The sequence below is a fragment of the Hibiscus syriacus genome, unplaced genomic scaffold, assembly GCF_006381635.1.
Source record: "Hibiscus syriacus cultivar Baekdansim isolate YM2019G1 unplaced genomic scaffold, ASM638163v2 tig00111772_pilon, whole genome shotgun sequence".
Classification (NCBI taxonomy): Eukaryota; Viridiplantae; Streptophyta; class Magnoliopsida; order Malvales; family Malvaceae; genus Hibiscus; species Hibiscus syriacus.
Window position 1 is genome coordinate 213,114 of NW_024063173.1, and position 25,094 is coordinate 238,207.

General features: G+C 32.1%; 2 protein-coding genes and 1 pseudogene across 3 annotated transcripts; 1 reads left to right on the top strand and 2 right to left on the bottom strand.

The window, feature by feature from the left end:
• Positions 1-5,982: 5,982 nt before the first annotated feature.
• LOC120170058 (probable transcriptional regulator RABBIT EARS) lies at positions 5,983-6,465 on the bottom strand. Its single transcript, XM_039178091.1, has one exon. The coding sequence runs from the start codon at positions 6,463-6,465 to the stop codon at positions 5,983-5,985; it is 483 nt and encodes a 160-aa protein (XP_039034022.1).
• Positions 6,466-10,302: 3,837 nt separating this feature from the next.
• Positions 10,303-13,945, top strand: LOC120170132 (annotated as a pseudogene).
• A 5,523-nt stretch (positions 13,946-19,468) lies between these two features.
• LOC120170099 (thylakoid lumenal 15 kDa protein 1, chloroplastic-like) lies at positions 19,469-21,637 on the bottom strand. 2 transcript variants are annotated; one of them, XM_039178116.1, is made up of 8 exons: positions 21,454-21,637; positions 21,255-21,374; positions 20,829-20,924; positions 20,654-20,726; positions 20,083-20,144; positions 19,851-19,932; positions 19,659-19,719; positions 19,469-19,583 (listed from the first exon to the last, which is right to left on the bottom strand). In XM_039178116.1, exons 1-8 carry the CDS (start codon positions 21,577-21,579, stop codon positions 19,532-19,534), a joined length of 672 nt encoding a protein of 223 aa, XP_039034047.1. In that variant the 5' UTR covers positions 21,580-21,637; the 3' UTR covers positions 19,469-19,531. The 2 variants fall into 2 exon arrangements, 1 of the variants encoding a protein (XP_039034047.1); XR_005520725.1 differs by lacking the exon at positions 19,469-19,583 and having other exon boundaries at positions 19,653-19,719; positions 20,021-20,144.
• Positions 21,638-25,094: the final 3,457 nt, after the last annotated feature.

The window sequence follows — 25,094 nt, forward strand, 5'->3', positions numbered from 1 at the left end:
ATAATAGCAAAACATAAATTACATGAGTCAAGTTTATGGAAACTATTATAATTTACTTATAGTATTAAATGAAAAGTGAGATAAACTAACTAGCATTGATTTATAGGACAATATGAAAATAGAATATCAATTAGGAGATTTGTACATAAATAATGATAATCATATGAGAGATAAGTTGTATGAGAAAGATTGATGTGCTTAGATGAGCTATGATATAAAAATTACATGGTAAAGATCTATGAAGTCATAGGAAAAGGTTATAAGAGTAATGTAAACTTGAATTAAGAGAATATAAGAAATTTATATATAAATGAATTTATATAAGTGATATATGTTAGTATGCTACAATATATGTTATAGGATCTATGTAAGCATAAGAGAACAAAATATGAGCTAAGGGTTATGAATATAAATGATGATATGATTATGTACAATAAATTAGGAAATTATGATCTAGGTGTTTATATGTTTATAAAAAGATATAAGAATAATATATAAGTTACGAAATAGGAACTGTGGGATTTTAATGCTATTTAACATTATCTATGTGATTAAGTACAAATGTGATATCCATATATGACAATGATTTGTGAAATTTTATGAAAACGTGATATGATCTACGAGATAATAAATCATGTGAATTATAGGGAAGTGATTTGTATGTACATGTCTGATATGTCTTACATGATATGTATGATTCCACAAGAAATGACATGAGCTATGTGATTATATGATTATAAGACATCAGACATACTATAAGAGATAAGTGTTATGAATGTGTGAATATGAAATGACATAGATAATAATGCCCATGTTATGTGTCATGAGAGCTATGGGTATAGTTGGCATGCCAAGAGTCGAGGGTCTACGCAGTCATTCGGGATATATATGTATTCCTTGGAACATGTGTGATGTCTTTTGAGACACATACTTGATCCTTTGTATATATATATGATTCTTAAGGAATTTTCTACGTGGTCCTTAGGGACATTTTATATGGCACTTCGATGCAATTCTACGCGGCACTTCAGTGCAATTCTACGTGGCACTTAGGTATATTTATACGAGCTGTGGTGACAGCATTTGTGCACAACCTCTATAGACTCACATATCTATAGTTCTTACATGTGTACATGGGCTAATAAAGAAATAACAACAAACATATTACATATGACTTGTATGCTTTTATGCTATGAATTGTATTATATGATTTATATGATTAAATGTGGATTGTATGATTAAATGAGTAAAATGTTGGTTAAAATGCTAGGTATAAGAGAATATGTACGAAGTGAGATAAATAATAATGATATATTGCATATGTGTTATAGGGATTTGTTACATGAGTAAGGGTATGAGTGATAGCAGTAATAGTTCATGCATGATTACAAGTTATAGTTTACATTATATATTTAATTGCCTCACTAAGTCATAGACTTAGCGTGTGATTGTTTCGCACGTAGGTTACAGAAGTGAGAAGAAAAGTGAAGAAGAGCAAAACAAGTCAACATCTCTCTTACAAAGATTTCAGATCAGAAAATAGATGATTAAATATGTTTGGTTAATTTGAATATAGTTGGCATGTACTAATTGATTGAGTTGAATATGTTCTGATCGATTTTGGTTATTTTGGTCAATTTATGTAAATAAACCGCTTTTATTTTAATGAAAGTTTTAAATTTTCTTTGAATTTTATTCAGAGTCAAAGTTTGAAAAGGCAATGTGACACCTCAGACTCGTATTCGGGTCGAGTACGGATTAGGGGTGTTATAACACTAATTAATTACGAAGGTGTTCAGAATATTTTGCATCAGAGTTACTTGAGATTTTAGGTATGACATAAGTGATTCCATTATTCATGAAATCAAAGGCATTTTGGACATTTGGTTCTTGGAGAATTCTTAGTAATTTAATCTAATAAGAATGAAACAATGATTCATTGTATTTAAGATTTATTTCGATTTACCAGGATATCGAGTCAACTCGAACTGAACAAATCTCAGCACTGTGATACCTGCCAACTAGTCAAACCAATGCACTTCAAGGATATTCACACTTTAATACTGACATCATTAGCCGAATTGATAATCTTTTGAATCATCGTTGAATAAATCTTAAGAAGATGAACATGTATTCCCTCCCAGTACTGATTGCACTAGTTGAACAAACCTCCTTTATAGTCAACATCGACCAGATCTTCACATGATGAACAAATATTTTGGTGGTGTTTAATTTATTCATAAATTGCAACAATACCCACTTATTTTAAGTCGTTAGAAAAATAAGCCGCTTTAACAATCGATGTTAATTCGATCATCTTAGACTTCAAGGTATTCTGGTTTCTTTAGAGTTTATGGTATTTTGGTCATTTGAACATTGAAGGTTATTTTAGTTATTTCGTAGCTTGGACATTTTGGTAATTATGATCATCCAAACATATGTGTATTTCTTTGTAATTTGGTCAAATATATATGTTCAACGTTTTTTTTCGCTTTTAAGGGTAGTCTTGGTCTTTTTGCAATGCAAGGGAATTTTAGGCAAATTATAATTCAAGGGTTTTCCCGCTATTTCCTTCCGTCCAGTCTTTCCATTTAATTCAATTTTTTTGAATAATTCAAACATGAATAATACTTCCAATATTTTAATCTTTAGGTGCTTGCTGATAAATCAACAATTATATGTCTTGTACCTTCTCGAATGTTAGGTTCTGATTATCAGTGATTATCCGAGCAGATCGAGAATTTAACAGATGAAACAGTGATTTATTAAATTAAAAGTACAAATTCTCAAGGTACTTTCGCTCTCAAGTTAGTCCGGGCCATTTTTACCTCATAGGGGAAATTTTGTAATTTTATACTAAGGTAATTTCAGTATTAAAGCTTTTATCGATGATAAATAGAATTTAGATATTATGAGGTTATTAGCTCTTTAGACTAATCACTATTCTTGAACTCATTTCTTATTAGTCTTCAAATTTCTTTATGTAATTCAATCGAGTTTTAACCAATTTATCACTTAAACCGTATTCGGTTCGAGTTCATCCATAACCAAACATGCATAATAAACCAATCATATACATCAATGCATTTATCCATTATCAACATGTTCTATAAAACATGCAAAGAGGTAGTAAAGTATTACCTCGATTTCTGTGCTCCACCGATCGAACATTTAAACTCCATTCAATCACTCTCGAACTTGAATCCAACGTCCAATAATTTCTCGGATACATAGCAAACAAACTTACTTCAGAAACTGAACTTAATCGAAAAACCAATTTGAATCCAAAGATAAAACACTGAAAACTGACTTACCGAGTGTGAATTTACCAAAACAGACTTTGGATTCGGACTTAGGATGTCAAAAACAAAAAAAAATATATGACTTTTTGGTCAAAGTCAACTGTCAAATATGGTCAAAGTCAACTGTCAAATATGGCCAAAGTCAACGGGTCAGGTCCGATTGACTAAGTTCAGGTCGGATTGACTTAGTTCGAGTCGGGTTGAATCGGTTCAAGTAAAACTGACTCGATTCAGACCGAGTCGGGTCGGTCTAGATTGACTGGACCTGTTTTAGAAGGTTTCCAAGGCAGGGGAAGTAGCGCCACCCGCACACGAAGGTGAATGGTGACACGTGAGACGACAGTAAGGGGTGGGTCGATCGGTCGATTATTCTGGTGCATCAACACATCATATGCAACCAAAAGTTTCACCCAAAAATAGCCATCAACCATACCAAATAACCGGAAATAGAACCGAATTTACCTAACGATGGTCGGTGGTAGAAACGACGACAATACGGTGACCCACGGGCTTGATTTTGGGCTCACGGATAAGGGGAGTCCGGTGGTGCAGGCGGTGAGGTGAGGGGAGAAGCAAGGCGGCCGTATTTCGCAAAAATCATAGTGACGGGGGTAGGGATTCGACGGAGCTTCAAGCATCAATTCGCACCAATTGACGTTGATTCACGATGCAACGGGGCTTGGGTCTTGGTCGTCGGTCGACGACGAGTCGAACGGTAGTAGTAGAGGGTCGAACGGTGGTCGGACTACGAGGCCAACGGGGTGGGCGAAAATTAGGGTAAATAATTTGGGGATAATTTTTGGGTTTTGCTTGCTAGACCCAGGGTTTATTTTTCACTTAACATAAAAAAGATAAATTCAGGTTAAGTTCCTGAACTTCCCACAAGTTCCAAAACCGAGCTACAAACTTTTAAAAATTTATAATTTGGTCCTCAATTCTGTTTTAATTAAATTTTAGGGTGTTACATGGTACAAATATATCAAATTTTAAAATCAAACCAAATTCTACCTCTATATATGGATATGAAAGTAATTAGTTGACTTCTTGTCAAATGGTCCTCACAATATTGACAAGTAAGACGTTGCAATAATCCAACACCAAAGATCCAATTTCTCAAGCCATACAGTTCAGTTTCCAAAAGAGGAATTCTGCCATTAATGAATATTCCGAAAGCAACTTAAAAACCAGACAGATCATTCTCCTATGTCACCCCCCCCATGTGCATCTTTGCCATTGCCATGGAAACGCTAAATCAACCCCCTTATGTCTGTCTTTAAAAATCCTCTGTCACAAAACCAAGAAACCCCAAAAACATGTAAGAAAACCAATCAGAACAGGAAGATTTTTTGTTGGGTGATGGCATAAATCCCCCTGCAACATGCATTATCAATGCCACTGTCTTTATTTATTATTTAAATTAAGTGGAACAGTGATGTTTCATCTGTTTTCCTTATCAAGTTAAACGTTGGAAAAAACAACCACGGATGACTCAGTGACCTCCGCCGTGTATCATGGAGGATCCGTCGGTGTCACAAGGAGGACTTAGCTCATTAATGGCTATAAAAACCTATCTTTGTAGCTTAGGGCAGATTATAATGTTCTTTCGTTGTTTTTTAGAATATTTTTTGTGTCTTTAGGATTATTGGTTTGGTTTGTTGAGGAAATAGTAATACTAAACTGTTTTTTTAGTTGTTTCGTGCCGTTTGTATCTTTCGATTAAAAGATTTTATACAAAACAATATGGTTAATTAAATCGGACGTCCATAAACTATGGAGCAAAATCTAAATTTATCCTTAAACTTCAAAGCCTTTTTAATTGATTTCTTAAAGTATAAATGTCATCAATTTAGTCCTTTTGTCAACCTCGTCGTTAGGTACAAAACTAGAAAATTATATTAAGAGGTCGGAATTGAGAGAATCATATTTCCAGGGTATTGTAATTTTATCATTATGTTAACTTGTAATGGTTTCTATTCAACTTTAATTCAGATGTTAAATGTCAACTCAAATACCGTATAACATATAGGTTAAATTACAAATACATGTGTATTACCACTTGAATTGCTTGGATGTAACTTGTCAAGAAAGAGCATATATGTCAGATTTAATTACAAATATTTTTTTTAATATTTCAGATTTAAGTTGTACATACAATAAGCGTATATGTATGTACAATTTGACTCGCATGTTATGAAAATGCTCTATGTCAAATCCAAACTAGCATTTAATGCCTGAAATGATAGTTAGGTTATTGGAAGTGTCTTGTTAGTATGATACATTAAAAACTCAATTAAAATATTCTAAAATTCAAGAATCAACCTAAATTTAGATAATAATTTGAGGATATTTTTTTCAATTAAACCCATTTTCTTATATTTTAAACATACTAGCCCTGAGTTCAAACCCAAAAGAATATCACTAGTAATATATAGTTTGGGTGTATAAATTATTCAACTTGGTTCCATTGTGTGTTAGGTGAAGATTTTGGACTCTTATAGTTTCTTTTCAGAATTCATGGGGATGGAAAACTGTTAAAATAGTGTAATAATTCATGGTTTGATGCATATGAAATCGGAATTTCATCTTAAATATAATTGAACTGTTATGATCATTTCCACGGATAATATTAAAGAACTGACATAAATGGAAAAGAAAAATCGAAGTTAGACAAAATCGTCCATTATAGAACACCGAGCCTGAGCTCAAGGTCCAACCCTTCAATGGAGCCTGCAGGCTTAAGTTCAAGAACCCGCCATTGGAGAGGAGAATATCGCCATGCTGAAACAGCGACCTTTGGTCGTTTGTTGTCGACTGCTTCCTTATTACAACAACCCGCAGTCTGTTGGTTTTGGAACAAGACAGAAGCACTGCTCAATCCGACAGACAAACTGGTTTCAACAGAACCTGAAATCATATCACCGAAAGACCTTTTCGCAGTAGAATGATCATCAATGGAATGATGATCATAAATGGATTGTTTGAGCTTAGCTCTATCTCTTCTATGAACATTCATATGCCCGCCGAGCGCTTGAGCCGACCTGAATTCTCGACCGCAAAAAGTGCAGGAGTATGACCGAGGAGGCCATACGTATCCCCTCGAACACCTCGCTGCATCTTCTGCAAATGCTTTCTCTTCCCATGATGAATCACTTAAACACTTCATTGGCACTTCACAATGGGGTTTCAAAAACATTTGTTTCAAGAACAAACAATGGTGCATGGGGGGTTGAAGAAGATAGGGTTTATATAGAAGTAGAGGGTTAATTCAACCCTATTGACATTGAATACATTGAAAACTACATGAGAATCTAAGAAGAAAGTTTCTCGAAAAATGCTAAGATGAAAAAGTCTTATTTTCCCTAATTTATTTCTCTTCCTGCTTTGCTTTGGCACATCCAGTGAAGCTATTCAATTGTTTTTTAGCAGATTTGATGCACAGTCGTTGTTGTTATGTATTAGTTTGGCAATTTCTTCAAAAAGGGCCCATTGTTTAGTAATTCTTGGAGATTGATCCACCTGTGTGGAAGCAACCCCTTTCTTCTATATTTTCAATAGATGAACTATTAGGGTTTTTAACAAAATTATCCGACTGAGTCTTTGTTTGAAGTAACCCCATTCTCTCTAAACCACACTTCCGCCACTAATCCTCCGAGCATCTACAGTTTGTCAATTTCATCTCTGCTAAATCTATTATATAGCGTCCATGTCCACTCATCATGCTGACTTGTAAAATAACCATTATCACTTTAAGCCTTACACCAATATTAAGGGCCCGAATAAAATTTCCATGTAAAGCTGAAGGAGATCTCTCTAATTATAAGACTATTGTTCATCATCTTATTCAGCCTCTTTATCTCCCCTTTTACATTTATAAAATCACCATTTACGGTTCTTCATCCAAATCGAAAATGGTGAATCATCAAACGCTATCACAATCATATTGGTCATAATCTGATCATGGCTCAATTCGTCTCATCTCAAAATTAAGAGCGATATAAAAAGCAAATTGACTCAAAAAAAAAAAAAATCAAGAACCAAGGTTTTAGTTTTAGTGAACTGTCAGCTTGTGATTCACTATTAATTTATAATTTTATACATATATATTGATAAAACAAGGTTAAAATTACAGAAAAAAAATCTAATTTATTTAATTCACTCAATATTTTATTTCATTGACCCCTTTTGTAATTTTCTTTTTGTTTCATTTTATCTACTAAAAAGTAAAAATGAAATAAAGTATATATATATGAGATTTGTTAATTTTTAAATAAATCCTTGAAACTAATGACAAAGAATAATACAAAAACCAATTTAACAGTTTTATCGGTCAAATGATTGTGCGAGAAACATACATACATAAAGATTTGGTTATGTTCTTCAAACAACATGCTAAGAAACAAAACATGTTTATAATATATTCCTCGAAACAAAATTTTATTTTACACATCAAATATCTCTTGGGATTTTTCCAAAATTTATAATCGAATCTAAATTAAGAAAATATAGCAACAACAAAGGAAACAATGGAATTTATTAGAGAACCGCATTTACAATGTGAGAGAACAATTCTTTTCAAGTGGTAAGAAAGTAAATGTAAATGTTAGAATTTAAATTTTAAACGTTCGATAATATATGTGAAGTTATGGCTTCAATTTGTACTCAATTATCTGCATGTTATATAATTATAGTAAATTGAAATTTGGGTTTCTTGCATTATATTTTATAACAAAAGCTTTGCCTATGGCCTGTATAGGAAATGACATAAGAGCTTGAAGAAGGTCCATATCTCATGCATATTATATATATAAAACCATAGATAGACCTTTGTTTTCTATTCTAATTATACTTGTGTAATAATATATATATATATATATATATATATATATATATATATATATATACATATATGTGTGTGTGTGCATGAGATATGGACCTTCTTCAAGCTCTTATGTCATTTCCTATACAGGCCATAGGCAAAGCTTTTGTTCTAAAATATAATGAGCATGCATATTATATATAAATTGATACAACTTGCCAAGAAATGATTCCTTTTAATGCATAGCCAATGCCCAAATAATTCCAACATACACATCTTCATCTTCATGATTTCTTAATTAATTTTCGGTAGCTTAGTCAAGATTGTTCAATTCCAAAACTTAATAATATTAAACTATTTTTAATGAAAATATTTGAAAACTCTATATAGTTAAAGTTTTAATTTAAATAATTAAAATTCCATCTCTCGTAATTTAATTTATTTAAAATATTAATCCAAATAATTATTTAAAATTTAATGCTTTGAAACAAGCTAATATTTTGATCAATAAGCTCCGCGTTTTAATGCAAATAATCAATACAAACTATTAAAAATTCTAAACTAGTGACCTACTATCAGTTTAATATAGATATTTACATAGGATGTCCCCAAATTATGACCGTTATTTTAAATTGATTCTTAAACTTTAAATATTTTATATCAATTATTAAACTATGACCCTTTCTAAACTGGTCTCTAAATTTTAAAGTATTCTATATTAATCCTAAACTATCAATTTTATTCCATTTGGATCCTTTCGTTAACGTATCGTTTTTTTTGTATAACCACCGGTGTCTGATCTACTGATCAATTAATTCGGATCGAGTACTGTAGAGGCGAGAGTGACCCTCCCAACCCAATTCGCTCCATTCCCAAACGTCAAGATTCGAACCCTAGATCTTGCTTAAGGGATCTAATGTCTCATCCCACTAGACCAACTGATTGTAGGTTCGTTAATGTATCGTTAACTCTACTCGTTAAATATATTTAATATATTTTTAAAGGTCATGAGAACTGAACGTACGACATTCTAAATAATTATCAAACCCTTTGAAAAATAGATTAAACTTTTAGAAGGTTAAGGATTCAACTTTTAAGACCTTCAAAAACGTATTTTTTTTTTGAAGGTTACGAGTATAGTTTTGAGAACCTTCAAAATCAATAAAATTAAAGATATGTCAATAGCCAGATTACAATGGAATGATACTAATAATTTAAAGATTAATATTGAATGTTTTAAAATTTGGAGAACAATTTAAAATTAAGGTCATAATTTAAGAATGAATATATAATATTTTAAAGTTTTAAAACTGATTTAGAATGAGAATTATAATTCAGGGACTCTTTGTATGGGGTGAATACAGGGTGTAATATATCTTCGAAAGGCTATCAACCATTTGATAATGATTAATATTGAATGTTTTAAAATTTGGTGAACAATTTAAAATGAATGTTATAATTTAAGTATGAATGTATAATATTTTAAAGTTTAAAGATTGATTTAAAATGAGAATTATAATTTAGGGACTCTTTGTATGGGGTGAACACAGGGTGTAATATATATTCGAAAGGCTCTCAATCATTTGATAGTAATAGCTTAAACACTCTTGACATCATGCTCGAACTCGAGAACTTTAATAATAACAACCATCATTTAGCCATCAAGAACCCTTTTAACCATTTGAATTTAGATTGGATTTAAAAAAATGTATATAAATATCGAGTAGAATGAATAATCTGATCAAATCGAATTAAATTAGATCCGACTTACAAACCGATCTAATTTTTTTTTAAAAAAAAAGCAAATCGATCTAATTCTTTTTTTAAAAGCAAACCGATCTAATTCTATATTGTCACTGGTAACTAAAAATTCATAATCTCAAATACTATAGAATTATAGTTTAGTATTATAGTTTAGTTGACAATATTCTTAATTATAAGCAATTTTAAAATTTAAGTTTCAACATTTACGACGTTCGGTTAGAACATCTGTCTTGTACTGGTGCTACCCATAATTGGGCTGTGCCGTTAGGCTAAACCTATAAATGGGCAAAATCAGGGAAATAACATAACAGAATCGGCCCAACATGTCTCAACCGAGCTGTCTTGCTTAACAGCACACGTACGAGGTTCCACAGATTCACAAATTCACTGAAAATCAAAACCCCATAGCTTACCATTTATTCCATTTTCCTTAAATTCATCGAAAATTCGTCCAAAATTATTCCGATTCTCAGACGGCAATTCCCAAGTTTCCTTTTAACAGTTTCTGTTTAAAGAAGATGAGTCCAAGGACAGACCTTCTCAAAACGACGGCGTTTTTCATCTCGCCGGAGAAGCCCCGCGACATGTCCGCACTCGTCTCCCGAGCCGCTCTCCTACTCTGTCTGTTCACCTCCATTACCCTCGTCGTTTACATCTCCTTCTCGAACCGACCTCACTCGTTCGTCCGGTTCACTTACCCGAACGTTGAAACAAGTTCCAATTCCGGTCCACCGCCCGATAATTCCCCGACTAATATCTCCCATCTCTTGTTCGGCATCGGCGGGTCGGCCAAGACTTGGGAAGAGCGACGCGCTTTGAGTTCGCTCTGGTGGGACGTGGAATCCACTCGTGGATACTTCTGGCTAGACGAGAACCCGCCCGACGAGAAGAAAACGGGTAACGGCGGTGATTCGTTGCCGTATCGGGTATCGAGCCCGGAATGGAAACGGTTTATGTATTCGAGTTCTAGACCCGCGGTTCGGATCGCCCGGATAATATTGGATAGTTTCAATTTGAAGCTACCGAATGTGCGGTGGTTCGTGATGGGCGACGACGATACGGTGTTCTTCACTCGTAACTTGGTTTCTGTCTTAGCAAGGTACACTATCATTTTCACCTTTTATTTTTTATATTCGCTTTTTAAAAAAAATTAAAATATAATTTAAACTACGAATTTAATCGCTATTATTCTTATGATTCTATTTTAATCATTTAAATATTTTTAAAAAAAACATATATAATGTTTTAGTTTTATTTGATAAAGATATGATCACCGTGAAATGTGGTACATCGGCGGTATTTCGGAGAGCGTCGAGCAGAACGTAATGCATGCATACGACATGGCGTTCGGCGGCGGAGGTTTCGCTGTGAGTTACCCTTTGGCAGAGAAATTAGTCAAAGTATTGGACGGTTGTATTAACCGGTACTACTATTTCTACGGCTCCGATCAACGCATTTGGGCTTGCATTACCGAGATCGGGGTCCCACTCACCAAAGAGCCAGGCTTCCATCAGGTACGTACCATCTTGTTTTACACGTGGCGAGTGTTTATGGAGAGATGATTTTAGCATGCGGTTTCCTTTAGATGATCGGTTGGTTGTTTGCCACGTGGAGAATTCTTTGCCTTTTCACCTCCACTTTGATTTTGACATTTGGTTGGTGAATTTGGTCCACTGATTAATGATTGGGGTCTCCACCTTTTCTTACACTAGATTTTGATGTTAGGGCTTTATAAATCCCACTTTTGTTAAAGTTAGAATGTGACTTACCATTAGTTTAGATGATATATTTAAGAGGATTCGAGTTCGAATATAGAATTTGTAATGTAGCGATAAAAATTGTATTAAAATCAAGTCTGTGTTAGAATCCAATGGTTCTAAAAAAGTGTGAAACTACATCGAGTGTAAGTGAATCATAAGAATATTATAATAGTTATTCATAAATATATTATATATAATAATAATCTTGAGTTAGATCTGGTAGGAGATTTTTTTATCTTTGAGTCCGACCTCTACTCTTTAATTTACAAAATCTGTCTCGACTGTGTTTTTTTATTGTTCATCAATAGTTGTATAGATGGGATCTGAAGGAAGGTTGTTTGGTGACATGTCCACCTTACAATGAAACAATATCTGTCAGATAAGATTTCTTTACTGTTCTGGGAAAATTCAAAAATAAATAAATAATAAAATTTAAATTTTAGTTTTAGTTTTAGTTTTTTTTTTGTTAAAATAAATAAAATTTTAGCTAGAATTTTGGGATGGGGTTTATTTAAAAAATAAAAAATAGTAAATTAAGAAAATATGTCATTTTTAATAACGATTGTCGAAATCGATTTCAGTCGTCCTCTTCTATTGCGTAGAAAGATTAATATCCTAAAGTGGCGTTCGTATGTGTTTATGATATGTAAATACACATGTTTCTTTTAAATACCTATTAAGTATTTAAATTTGATGATGTGTATATTCATATTTATTTATTTTTTGAACTTAATTGTTAAGTTATTTGAATATATTCTATTAATTTCTTCTCCTCCTAACGAAACCTAACAAAATTTGAATATTTTATTAGCACCAAGCGACACGACTTCATTAATTCGATTGCTTTATCATCAAATTTAAAATATAATATGATAACATTTAAAAAAAAATAACAAAATGATGTGCTTTGTCTTTGGCTTGCATGTGAGCATCGTTAATGGATGTCCAACATTTGTATGGTCATAAACCCCATATTTTATTTACTTTTGTTATTTTCATTAGTTGACTAAGCATACTTTTTATTGAAAAAATCATTATAATAATAAAAGTAATTAAAAAATTACAAAGTGGGGTAACATAAAATTACTTTATTGTCCACCTGTCTGGTCTAGTTTTGATTTGGTCCGGTCCCCATGTATATTTAAGAGGGTACTAAAGGATCTGAAACATTTAGTATTTGTCGTTGTTCTTGGATTGTCTCTTTCCTCTCTCTTTGGTAAAACTTATTCGATTCGATCGAGTTTTGCATTCGATTATACGCGTGTTTTTATTATGAACTCGACAAAATATTAATGGTGTCAACGATAATATTAGTTTCTTTTTGATAATTTTAGTTTGATATTAGAGGGGATGCGTATGGACTGCTTGCAGCGCATCCCATGGCGCCACTGCTCTCGCTCCACCACGTTGAGGCCTTGGCACCCATGTTCCCTAACAAGACCCGAACCGACTCCTTGGAAGCCCTTATTGAACCGTACCGGCTCGATCCTTACCGATCCTCCAGCAAAGTATCTGCTACGACAGCAAGAGGAAATGGTCAATCGCCATTGCATGGGGATACACCATTCAAATATATCCGAAGCCGGTGACTGCATTCGACCTGCATATCCCGTTGCAAACTTTCAAGACATGGAGGAGTTGGAGCGACGGACCTTTCACATTTAATACTCGAATCATGACAGCCGACCCATGCGAACAGCCGGTTATCTACTTCCTGGACCGGGTTGAGGAGGTTGGCTCGACTGGAACCCGGATCAGGTTCAAGTTAGACACATCGGGAAAACCTGTAATAATACAGCAGTTTATGCCCCGGTGATGGCTATAAAAACATCATAGTTACTTCGATGAAGATGGCTCCTGATTATTGGCAAAAGGTGAGTTCTAATCGTAATAGATGCTATCGCAGTTGATTGCGTTGAATATCGTATGACGAAAAGACCGAAACGTCGTTTTCTTTGTATATGCAGGCACCCCATAGACAATGCTGTGAGATCAAAGATAGAGGGGGCAAAAACAGTGGTATGCTAATTAGGATAAGGAAATGCAGACAATGGGAAACGACTAGCATTTAGAGGCACATAGGCAGGACAATTTATGTTGGTACTTCGTATATACGAGAATATAGTCTATGTTACTCGGACCCGGATATGCGGTTATGTTCAATTTTTCTAAGTTTCCCGCACATATTTGGAGGGTTATTATCCCCATACTCACGTCCTGATATGAAGTTGGACGTATGGGTCGGGCATGGGCATTTCAAGAAAAATGAAGAGTCGGAGCAATATAGAGTATGATTTATAGCCCCGTCTTTGGTGTTGAGAACTCTACACCCACACTCTTTTCTCATGTTATTTTCGAGTTAGTCTGTGTGCATGCATATGCATATGCGTATTTGTTGTACAGAAATAAGACTACATTGATGATAAATGACTCGAGATAACATAATCGCGTTGAGTTGAAACGTCGATGAAAGGAAATGAGAAAATGTTGATATGAATGATTGCTGCAGTCTCCATGTAAACTTGATCATGGACAAAGATTGCAAGAGTCCGGGCTTGAAACCCCAAAAGGTCAATTACCGGGAAATCAGCTCCATCTTGGTTCCTTTTGCCTTGAGAAGATAAAGAATACCAGCAACTCGAAGGTGACTGTCTAACATATCTGGTGTTCAAGTCCTAGGATGCCTTATTCCTAGGCAAAAAAGTGGGATTTAGGCCTAACGGTTAGTTGTTTCCGAAAAGACTGGGGATCGAAGCCTAATTGTCGTTCCCTCCACTGCGAACCTTCCTCGAATCTACCGAAAACAGAAAATATTGCCTAAGGAGCTATTGATCAGTTCAACATTAGAAGATTTCACCGAAAGGTTTTTATTCTCATGATATACATGCTATGAAAAAGAGTTTATTAACCGTCATAAAATCCAGTGGATGTATCTTCAAGTGAGAATCAATACAAAACAATTTTGTTCACAGCAAAAATATTTTTGCATTACTAGCCCTTGAAAGCAGCGGAAAATCCTTGAAAAATCGATTCAACCCGAGGCCTTTTACAGCCTCTACTCATAAACATTACAAACATTTCATGAAAACCGATACAAATTGAGGTCTTCTGACCAGTGAGGCCAACATAACACACTACATTCACTGTACTAGCCCTATAATGGCCTCAGCCTATATGGCAGTCATGTTTGAAAACCCCAAACCATTACCAGACGATAAAAACAAGCCCAGAACTTGAAATTAGCCTCGTCGAATCGTATCTTGGAGACAACAGAAAAATGGGGTGACTTTAGAAGTTCTTAATGAAAAAGGTTTGAATTTAGTTAGTTTACATAGAATAGTTGGGAGAAAACCTGTCAAATCAGCATCGAAAAAGCTAGCACCGAGAAACTTCGCGCCTTTGAAATTGGCTTGTCGAAGTATGGACTGAAATGGAGGAAACGGAAGATCAATGAGCTTTTAGGCATTAGAATTAACAAAGGCAAACACCAAAGACATCAATTAGTTGAAAAACAGAACAGCACTACCTTGAAAATTGAACTCTTGCTTGATCAATGTCTTGCCACTAAAATCTTTTCCGGTTAAATCTCGTCTCCTTGTTACTTCAGATCCATAAGGTCCTCCTTTTAACAATGCACATTATCAAAACAAAAAGACATTCATAGCCAATTCGAATCCCCGGAAACTCGTATTTGACACTCACATCCAAATTTAAATAGCATAGCTTTGATGATCAAATTCGTGTGTATCATATGAAAACTAAAATTTACCTTGAAAACAAGTGCAGGATCTACCAAGAGAACAGTAGCAGAAACAAGGGCAAACATAAACAATGCACATTGTCAAAACAAAACAAAAATTATAACCAATTTGATTCGTCGAAAACTCGTATCTGAGACTCACACCCGAGTCTAAATAACATAGTTTCGATTATCAAAATCGTGTGTATCATATGAAAACTCAAATTTACCTTGAAAGCAAGTGCATGGTCTACCAAGACAATAGTCATGGGTATCCAAAATACAAACATGATGGATGTTTGTTGTCCCTACTATTTCTCTGACTAACAATTCCGAGAGAAAAAAAAGGGAACAGCAAAGTTTGTGTTTCATTACATAATGAGGCAAGGCATTTACAGCTATGAATTGGTTTTGGGGCTGCATTATCTTTTTTAACTAAACATTCATTTGTTTCTTGCTTTAAAGCGATATACCGAAAGAACGTCAATTTAACTAAAAAATAACCTAAAAATTTAATATTTGTCATTATTTACCAAAATGTCAGCTATTTGGATAAAGCGCCTTTTTAAAACGTGACTTACACATACGTGACAAAGACGTTATCTTATGCTAATTTGACAACACATGTCTAAAGAAAAATTTAATAAAATGTACTTTTAAAAAATTGGAAAAAAAATAAAACTATGTGAACCAAAAATATAATTTAATACGTATTAACTCCATGAGTTAAAATGTCTAATGATGTTAGTTTATATATACATAAGTAGAGTGTTATGTTTGGTAACAATGTGGGATAAAAGTTAGACTTAATTATAAAATAAGTGCACAAACTATAGCGTTTTCACGAATAGGTGTTTACAGTATTTTTTTGAATGATCATGGTGCCTAACGTTATAAATGTTACCACATTAGATGCCCGAGTCTTAAAAACCTTTAATTTTCTCCGTTAAGTGATAAGTGTCACATTCTGGTAATTTTAAAAATTTTATTCAAAATTAAAAAAAGTAAAATTACATATTTCTAAAAAAACAAAATTTTCGAAATAGACTCAAAACTTTGAAAACATTCATTTCTATATCTAAACACATGTTAGTTGTCGCCCTTTACTATTGATGAAGCCCCACCCGACCTCACCTACCCTCGACTATCAATACCCCTATGAAATCGTGATCGATCGCTGACCAATCGACGTTTTATACCCCACGAACCCTATGATGAAAATCGCGATTCTGATGACCAATCGGTGACAACTACGACGACATATGACTAGGAGGATGACAAAGACTAAGTCGGTGACAGTGGTTGTGACCAGAAAGGGCAACGGAGATAAGTTAGGGGTAGGATTTTATGAAAGTGTGTGTGTGTGTGTTTTTGTAATTTAAGAGAAATTAGGTTTTTTTTAATAAATATACTAATATTTTTAATCTAAAAATTTAAAATTACCAGAATGTGACACATGTCACTTAATAGAGAAAACTAACGACAGTTATGGCCCGGGCTCCGAAAGTGGTAACACTTGTAACGTTAGACTCCACAATCATTCAAAAAATATTGTAGGCACCTATTTATGAAAAGCAGTATACTTTGGGTACTTATTTTATAATTAATCTTACAAGCTAAAAGGAGTTATTCTACATTTTATCATGTAATCTTTAATTTTTATTTTTATTTAATCCGTTAAATTTTATTACTAAAATATATATGAAATAAAATTAAATAATTTAATATTCTAGAATATTAAACTATTAGTCTTATAAATTATGAAATGAATTTTATTAATTTTTTTGTATAAATATTTAATTATTATAATCATCCCTAGTCAATAGTAAGTTATTACAATATAATTATTTACTTTTTATGTTTTTAGGTATTAAGAATAATATTTCAAAAAAATAAAAATTAAGAATAATTATTTAATATTCTAGAATAATTATTTATTTGGTTTTAATTTTTGATATTAATATATTCATCAAAATATTTCTTAACAAAAATGAACTCATAATTAAAATAATATTTTAATATATAAAAAAATAATTTTTAATTAATATAAACCTTAATTTATATTTTAATAGTAAATATTAACCTAATGAAATTCAACAATAGTTTTTGTGTTTTCAAATTCAATGGTATATCACCTATTTAGTCACCCACATTTTTTATATTTATGTTTTGATTACTCAACAATTTTCTTTTTCAAATCATACCTAACATTATGTTTGATTTCTGTATTGATTTCATTGTTGACTTGTGACATGGTATAATAATAGTTTTAGTTACTAAAACTTACACATTCTACCCAATTAGCTATAATTTCAAATAATACAATGAATATCTTTCTAAAAATTTATCGATCAAACGATTTTAATAATGTTTTAAGCAATAAAATGATACTTAGTAGTAAAATTTGAACTATAGAATAATTCGTAGGGGTTGTTTGGTTCGGGGAATGTGAGATTCCCATGGGAATGAAATCCACATTCCTATGTTTGGTTGGCCGGGAATCTCATTTCCGGAATGTTTTATTACCAATAGTAGATTTTTTGGGGTTTATTACCGGGAATGTCATTACCTCGCTTTCTTTAGGTATTGTTGGATTACCGGCATTTTGGACTAAAATGCCCTTAATTTTTTTTTTCAAAAATATCATTCTTCTGTCATTGAATAATAAAAATTTTACGAAGGTTAAATTACAAATTTATCCTTAAACTATTTTAGATTTACAAAAAAGTCTAATTAAAATTTTATATGAAGTTCAGGGGTTAAAATAAAATTTTATCCTTTCATTAAACCTTTTTATATTTTCAATTTTGTAAAAAAATTATATAAATTTTATGAATTTAATTTTTTTAAAGAAAATATATAAATATTTTCCAACTTGTTAAAAAAACAAAATATATAATAAGGACAATTTGTTCAAATATACATTCAAATAATCTTTTATTCCTTTAACCAAATACGGTAATCTTACATTCATGCTAAACCAACCAAACACAAAATACAACATTTCCAGTAATCATATGCCCTGGTAATATTTTATTCTCACTGGTAATCTTATATTTCGTGAAAAACGTACTTAAGGTAGTCCTTCAACTTCTAAATATTATATTTTAGTGATCCTTAATAATTAACTGGGATTAATATTGGATTAATAAGATTGATCATACTTATCGTATTTTTTTCGATAAGTATTTTCTCAACATGTTCACTATTCAACGTACTTAGATCGATATAAATAAATTTGAGGAAAAGAGAACTTTAGTCGTTAACGATTTTAATAAAATCGTCTTCTGTTAGATAAAATAATTAACATCTTAAAGTCGTGTTCAGTTAACACGTTTCTGTGACAGGAAAACATGTCTGTTTCTTTTGACAATTACTATTTAAACGATCTATACTTGTAATTAATTTCTCGAGATTTTCACTTCTCTCACTTTTTTTTGTTTTATTTTTCTTATTATTTCTCTAAATAAGCCTTAAAATTTCCTCGTTTTTGTTTCTATTTATACTTTTAATAGATGAATAAGAACCCTAGAGAATATCCCTATATCATGTGTTTTTGTCATTTTGATATGTCTTTGAAATTGATCATCTCTAATCTCTCTACTTTTCTAAATTTGTATTTTTAGGCGTAAGATTAACATTTTTCTCCTTTTAATTCCATCAAATATTTGACATGTCATAAATCCTGATAAATATATCAATATGTATATTCATGAATACATGCAAGATTTTATGTTGAAGTTCGAACATTTAAGGAGTTATAATGTAATTTTAGAAAGCAAAATTAGATCATCGACAAATAATGCAAAAAAAAAAAAACTAAATTATATGAGAATTTGAGATTTTAAGAGGTACAACTCACGCATTGAACCTTGCTCGAATCTACCGAAAATAGAAAATATTGCCCAAGGAGCTATTCATGAGTTCAACATTAGATTTCATCGAAAGGTTTTTATTCTTATGATATACAGGCTATGAAAAGAGTTTATGAACATGAACTTTGTAATGAAATTCAAAGTACATGTATCTTCAACGTGGGAAGCAATACAAACAATGATACAATTGATCACATATGACATAGTTCCTCACAGCAAAATATTTATAAACCTCGAATAACACCCGCTGCAGTGTCAATTTCTCGATATTTCATCTAGTTGCAAAGCAATGTGTCCCGTGTTGCGTTTCCGGTGGTCGGATTCACCCTAACGCCGTAACACCGTTTCAATAGTGAGAGAAATGTCAAACATGTTTTAAAGGAGTTATTATAGCTATCTTACCCGTCTGCAACTTTGCAAAGATATTCACGTTGATCATCTCGCAATGGTACGTCTGTGAAATCTGATCATAAAAAGATAATCAGATAAACCGACCGACTTTGCGATAATGAGATTTGCAGGTAAATTATGCACGTTCATCGGTATCCAGCTGACAGAGAGTTGAGTAAACTGGAGTTCATAGTTCATACATACCGGCACCTGTTATATTTGATCCTTTGAAAGACGTGTTTCCTGTTGCAAGTGCGCCTTCCAAGTTTGCGTCGCTTAAATTTGCCTGCAGGTAAGAACGATTGGAGATTCAAAAGAAGATATCATTCAATAGAACAGTAAATTATCCGTCTGAAAACAGATTTGGATCAAACCCGAATTTAAAAGATCTTTCCAATACGAAAACATATACACCTAACATGTGATTGATCTTTACCTTTGTTACATTTGCCAGAGAAAAATCTGCTCCCCTAAGATCAGCTTCGGAAAGGTCGGCTCCTGCATCGTTTCGCTTAATGAGAAAACATGAGCAGGGACAAAGAACAAAAGATTCGAGTGTTCGTCTAAAGTTGCAGACATGCACTTACATGAACTATTTACTAGCAGCAACATGAAAATGGTCGATGTCTACTCTGTAAGAATACATAAGCATAAAAGCAGTGGAAGATCCATGAAAAATCAATTCAACCCGATGCCTCTTACAACCTCAACTCATAAACATTACAGATATTTCATGAAACCCGATACGAATCGAGGTCTTCTGACCAGTGAGGCCAACATAACCACACTACATTCACTGTACTAGCCCTATAATGGCCTCAGTCTATTTGGCAGTCATATGTTTGAAAACCCCAAACCATTACCAGACCTTAAAAACAAGCTTGAAACTTGAAATTAGCCTCGTCAAATTCTTTCTTCGAGACAACAGAAAAATGGGGGGATATTTGAAGTTCTTAATGAAAAATGTTCGAATTTAGTCAGTTTACATAGAATTGTTGGGAGAAAACCTGTCAAATCGGCATCGAAGAAGCTAGCACCGAGCAATTTCGCGCCTTTGAAATTGGCTTGTCGAAGTATGGACTGAAATGGAGGAAAACGGAAAATAAAATGAGCTTTAATCATTGGGATTAACAGAGGCAAATACCAAAGACATATCGATTAGCTGATAGAACAGAACAATACTGTCTTGAAATCTTGCTTGATCAATGTCTTGCCACTAAAATCTTTGCCGGTTAAGTCTTGTCCTCTTGTTACTTCAGATCCATAAGGCCCTCCTCCCTTTTTAATAATGCACATTGTCAGAACAAAAGACATTCATAACCGATTTAAATCGTCAGAAACTCGTATCTGGCACTCACACCCGAGTCTAAATAACATAGCTTAAATGATCAAATTCGTGTGTATCATATGAAAACTCAAATTTATCTTGAAAGCAAGTGTAGGATCTACCAAGAAAACAGAAGCAGAAACAATGCACATTGTCAAAACAAAAGACATTCCGAATCAATTTGATTCATCAAAAACTTGTATCTGACGCTCACACTTGAGTCTAAATAACATAGCTCAGATGATCGAATTCGTGTGTATCATATGAAAACTCAAATTTACCTTGAAAGCAAGTGCAGGGTCTACCAAGAAAACAGAAGCAGAAACAAGGGCAAGCAAGCTAGCCTTGGACAATGTTTCTCCCAAAGAAAAAGAACGCTTTTCGAGTTTCTCCTCAAGAACCTGTCCAAAATCAAACAACCTTAAATCAACCAAAACAAACAAAGAATTGACGGGGTAAAAAAGGGTTGAAAAATGGAACCTTGGGCGTATGATAGTTCAAAGAAGAGTGGGGTTTAATGAAGCAAAGAGGGGACTTTGGTGGGTTTTTTACAGATAATTTTTTGGAATACAAAGAAACAGTGTTGAAATGGTAGAGAAGAGCCATGTCTGGGGATTTTCCGTTGCTGTCGGATTTCAGACAATGCTTTGATATGGATAATGCTGAAGCAGATATGGATAATGATTTTCTGTTAAGATTTTACGCGCGGCCATTTCAAGTTTCTGTTGGATTAATTGTGGGCTAAACCTGCCAGAACCAGCGGTCCAAACCAATAATGTTTATGGCTGAGCCGGCCTGATACATTGGCCCATATATATGACGTTTTATGTAGTGTACATTTGGGGTATTAGGTTTATTATATAAATTGGTATCTGAACTTGGTAATTACTTTCAAATTTCGAAGTCATTAAAAGATATAAGTAGTATTAGAAAATATTATTCTTTTTAGAAGTTTCAGATTCGATTGTATGTACAAGATGCATGCATTGTCAATAGTTAAAAAATATTATTCTTTTTAGAAGTTTCAGATTCAAACATTGCATGCATAGGATGTATGCATTATCAACAGTTAAGAAAGATATTGACCAAATACTACCTTATAATCGCATTAGATTATTTCAAAAAAATATTTTTAAATTGGCGTCTGAATTTCTTTTTTCAAAAATCGATATTTGAATTTGAAAAGAATTCTTTAATTGATACATGATATTCATATAATATTTTTTTTGTTTAAGCCCTTGGAAGGATTTAGAAAAAAAAAATATTAAGACTTAAGTTTGAACAAAAAAAAATTAATCTCGTATTAAATATGAGTTGGACTCGTACTCTAACATTCAAGGGCTGATTTTGATTCGACCCATATTTTCTATGTTAAAATTTACATGTATAAAGTTATAAAAATAATTTTAATGAAATATAAATAAATAAAATTATTAAAACAGATAAAAAAAGTAATTTATAATATCAACATATATTGATTCATAATGTACTTTTGTATAATTTATTGAATTGATTCAATTTAAAGAAAAATTAAATGTTTTTAAAAATTAATTTTTTATATATAAAATATAAATTTATATAATTTTTCTTGTTAATAAATTACCCGGTCACGACTAGACATTTTAAAAAAAAAATTGAATACTGTCAAACTTTTTATATATATTTTTAAAAAGAACGTAACTTTATTTGATTTTTTGTTAGTGGTGCATCTTCTTATAAATTTCAATGAAAAAGGTGAGAATGAAAAATCAAGTTGTATATCATGATTTTACGTTGATCAAATAATATATACTATATATCATATTAATTTAGGATTTCATATATTTGTGTTTAAGGTTGAATTTTATGAGTGTCAAAGTGATTTAGATAAAATATAAACTAATAGATTAATAAGAGATAATGATGTGAGTTCGTCGATATCTTAAATGGTCAAAGTAAACATCAGAAAATAATAATTTCAGTACCGACATGATACATGATTAAAATTGTAAAATTTTCATATTTAGAAAAAAAATAAAAACAAGAGAACAATAAAAAAATGGTCAAAATAAAAAACAAATCACATTATCATACATTACTATTATGTCGTCCATCAGTTTATAATTTAGTATTTGAGCTATCAAAATAGAAGCAGATCAAAAGTTTAATGAATAGAATATTTTTTAAGTAGTTTAAATGATTAAAATAAAAGTGAGGAAAAATTAATAGTGAAATTTACAATTTATCCTTTCACATGATAAGGGAGAACGCTCGAGAACCCATGGTAGGAACCATGGAGGATGATGGTAGATTCGATTTGAATAGGTTTTGCCACCATTTCCATGTATAGAAACACGTAGAATATATGGATTGGGCAACTTTGGGTTTATTTATTCATTTAAAGAATGCTTTGGTTAAAAAAATCAATAAATAAAATATACAATTAGTCATTTAATTAAAGAATATTATTTTAATGAATTTTTTAATTATTAAAAGTTATAAAATAATATTTTAATTATTTATATATTTTAAATTTATTTTTTAATAAATAGTGATAGTTTGAGTTGTATGTTAATTTATTGATTGTTCTATAATGTTGTTTGAGATTTTATAATTAAATTTTATTATTTCATAATCAACAGATTAATTTTTAATTTAAATTATCATCAATTTTTAATAAAAAATAAGTAATTTAAAATATATAATAATTAAATAATTATTTAATAATTTTTAATATTCATAAATTTATGAAATTATATTTTATAATTAAGAGATTATTTTGTAATTTTAATAATTAAAGCACTTAACAAAAATAACATTTATCCAATAAAAACAAAAGAAGAGAGTCGACAAAACAATGGATAGATATGCACCGATAATGGGCAAGTCAGTCTGTCTGTCGACCGAAAACAGTGTTTGACTGCCAAACATAATAAAGTGTACGTGTGGCGATGCAGGCCCTTTGATCCCTACTTTCGCTAAGTCGCTAGGGTAACTTATGTTTGGAGAGGTATATATATATATATATAGGGTAAACTAACTATTCAGTCACCATTCTATTATTTAATTTCTGTTTGTCACTTAACTAATATTTTTTAAAATCGTGTATAATGTTATAGTTTAATTCAGTTTTGAACACTTATCATTAAAAGTAACGATAAAACTAACATATTGTATTATAAGATAAAATCATATTGAAATTAAAAAAATAATTAAATAATATCATGCCAACATTATGCATATTACTCAATTTGATTTGCTACATAAATCTTCTCCATAATTTGGTATTAGTCCACCAACCACAAATAAAGGGTAAGGGAAGCTTTTGAATAATGGAAGTGTATTACTCAATTTGATTTGCTACATTCAAATGTGCCCAGCTTTCAAATAAACTTGATCTTAAGCCCTTGATCATCATCATCATGTCATAACCAAAATCATATATATGATCATCATCTTGATTTGAAATATTGAATCCATCCTAATTAAAAGTAGGGATGACAGTATAATCCGAACCCGACAGGAAAACTTGAAATTTGATCAAGTTTGGGTTGGATCGGGTTAAATGATATCAAGTCGGGTCGGGTATCGAAGATTTTATCGGGGATTTTTTTCAGGTCCGGTTCGGGGCAAGGTATCTCCGTCCCGATTATATATATATATATATATATACTATTTTATATTTTTATATTAATTATATATATACTATTTTATATATTTTATATATAATATATTTTTGGATTCGGGTTTGGGCATAATATTTCGGGTCGGGTTCGAGAACGGGACAAAAAAAATCCTCGACGGGGTGCCCCGATAAAAAATCCGTCGAGGATCAAGTTGGGGTTGGGGATTTATTTCGGGTTCGGGAACGGAACGAGCAAAACCCGCCCCGAACCCGACCTGACCCGTTGCCATTCCTAATTAAAAGCTAGTTAAAATAGTAGCGATACATTGATAGTGTACCTAACTTTAAATTTTAAAATTTAAGATTAAATAGTGTAATTTATTAAAATAATAAATGTTTCAAATTTTTATTAAAATAATATTATTTATTTAAATGACATATTTTATAAAGACGTATTTACATAGAAACGCCTTACGAGAAACTCGTTTTAAAAGTAGTGTCTTTAACTATGTGACTG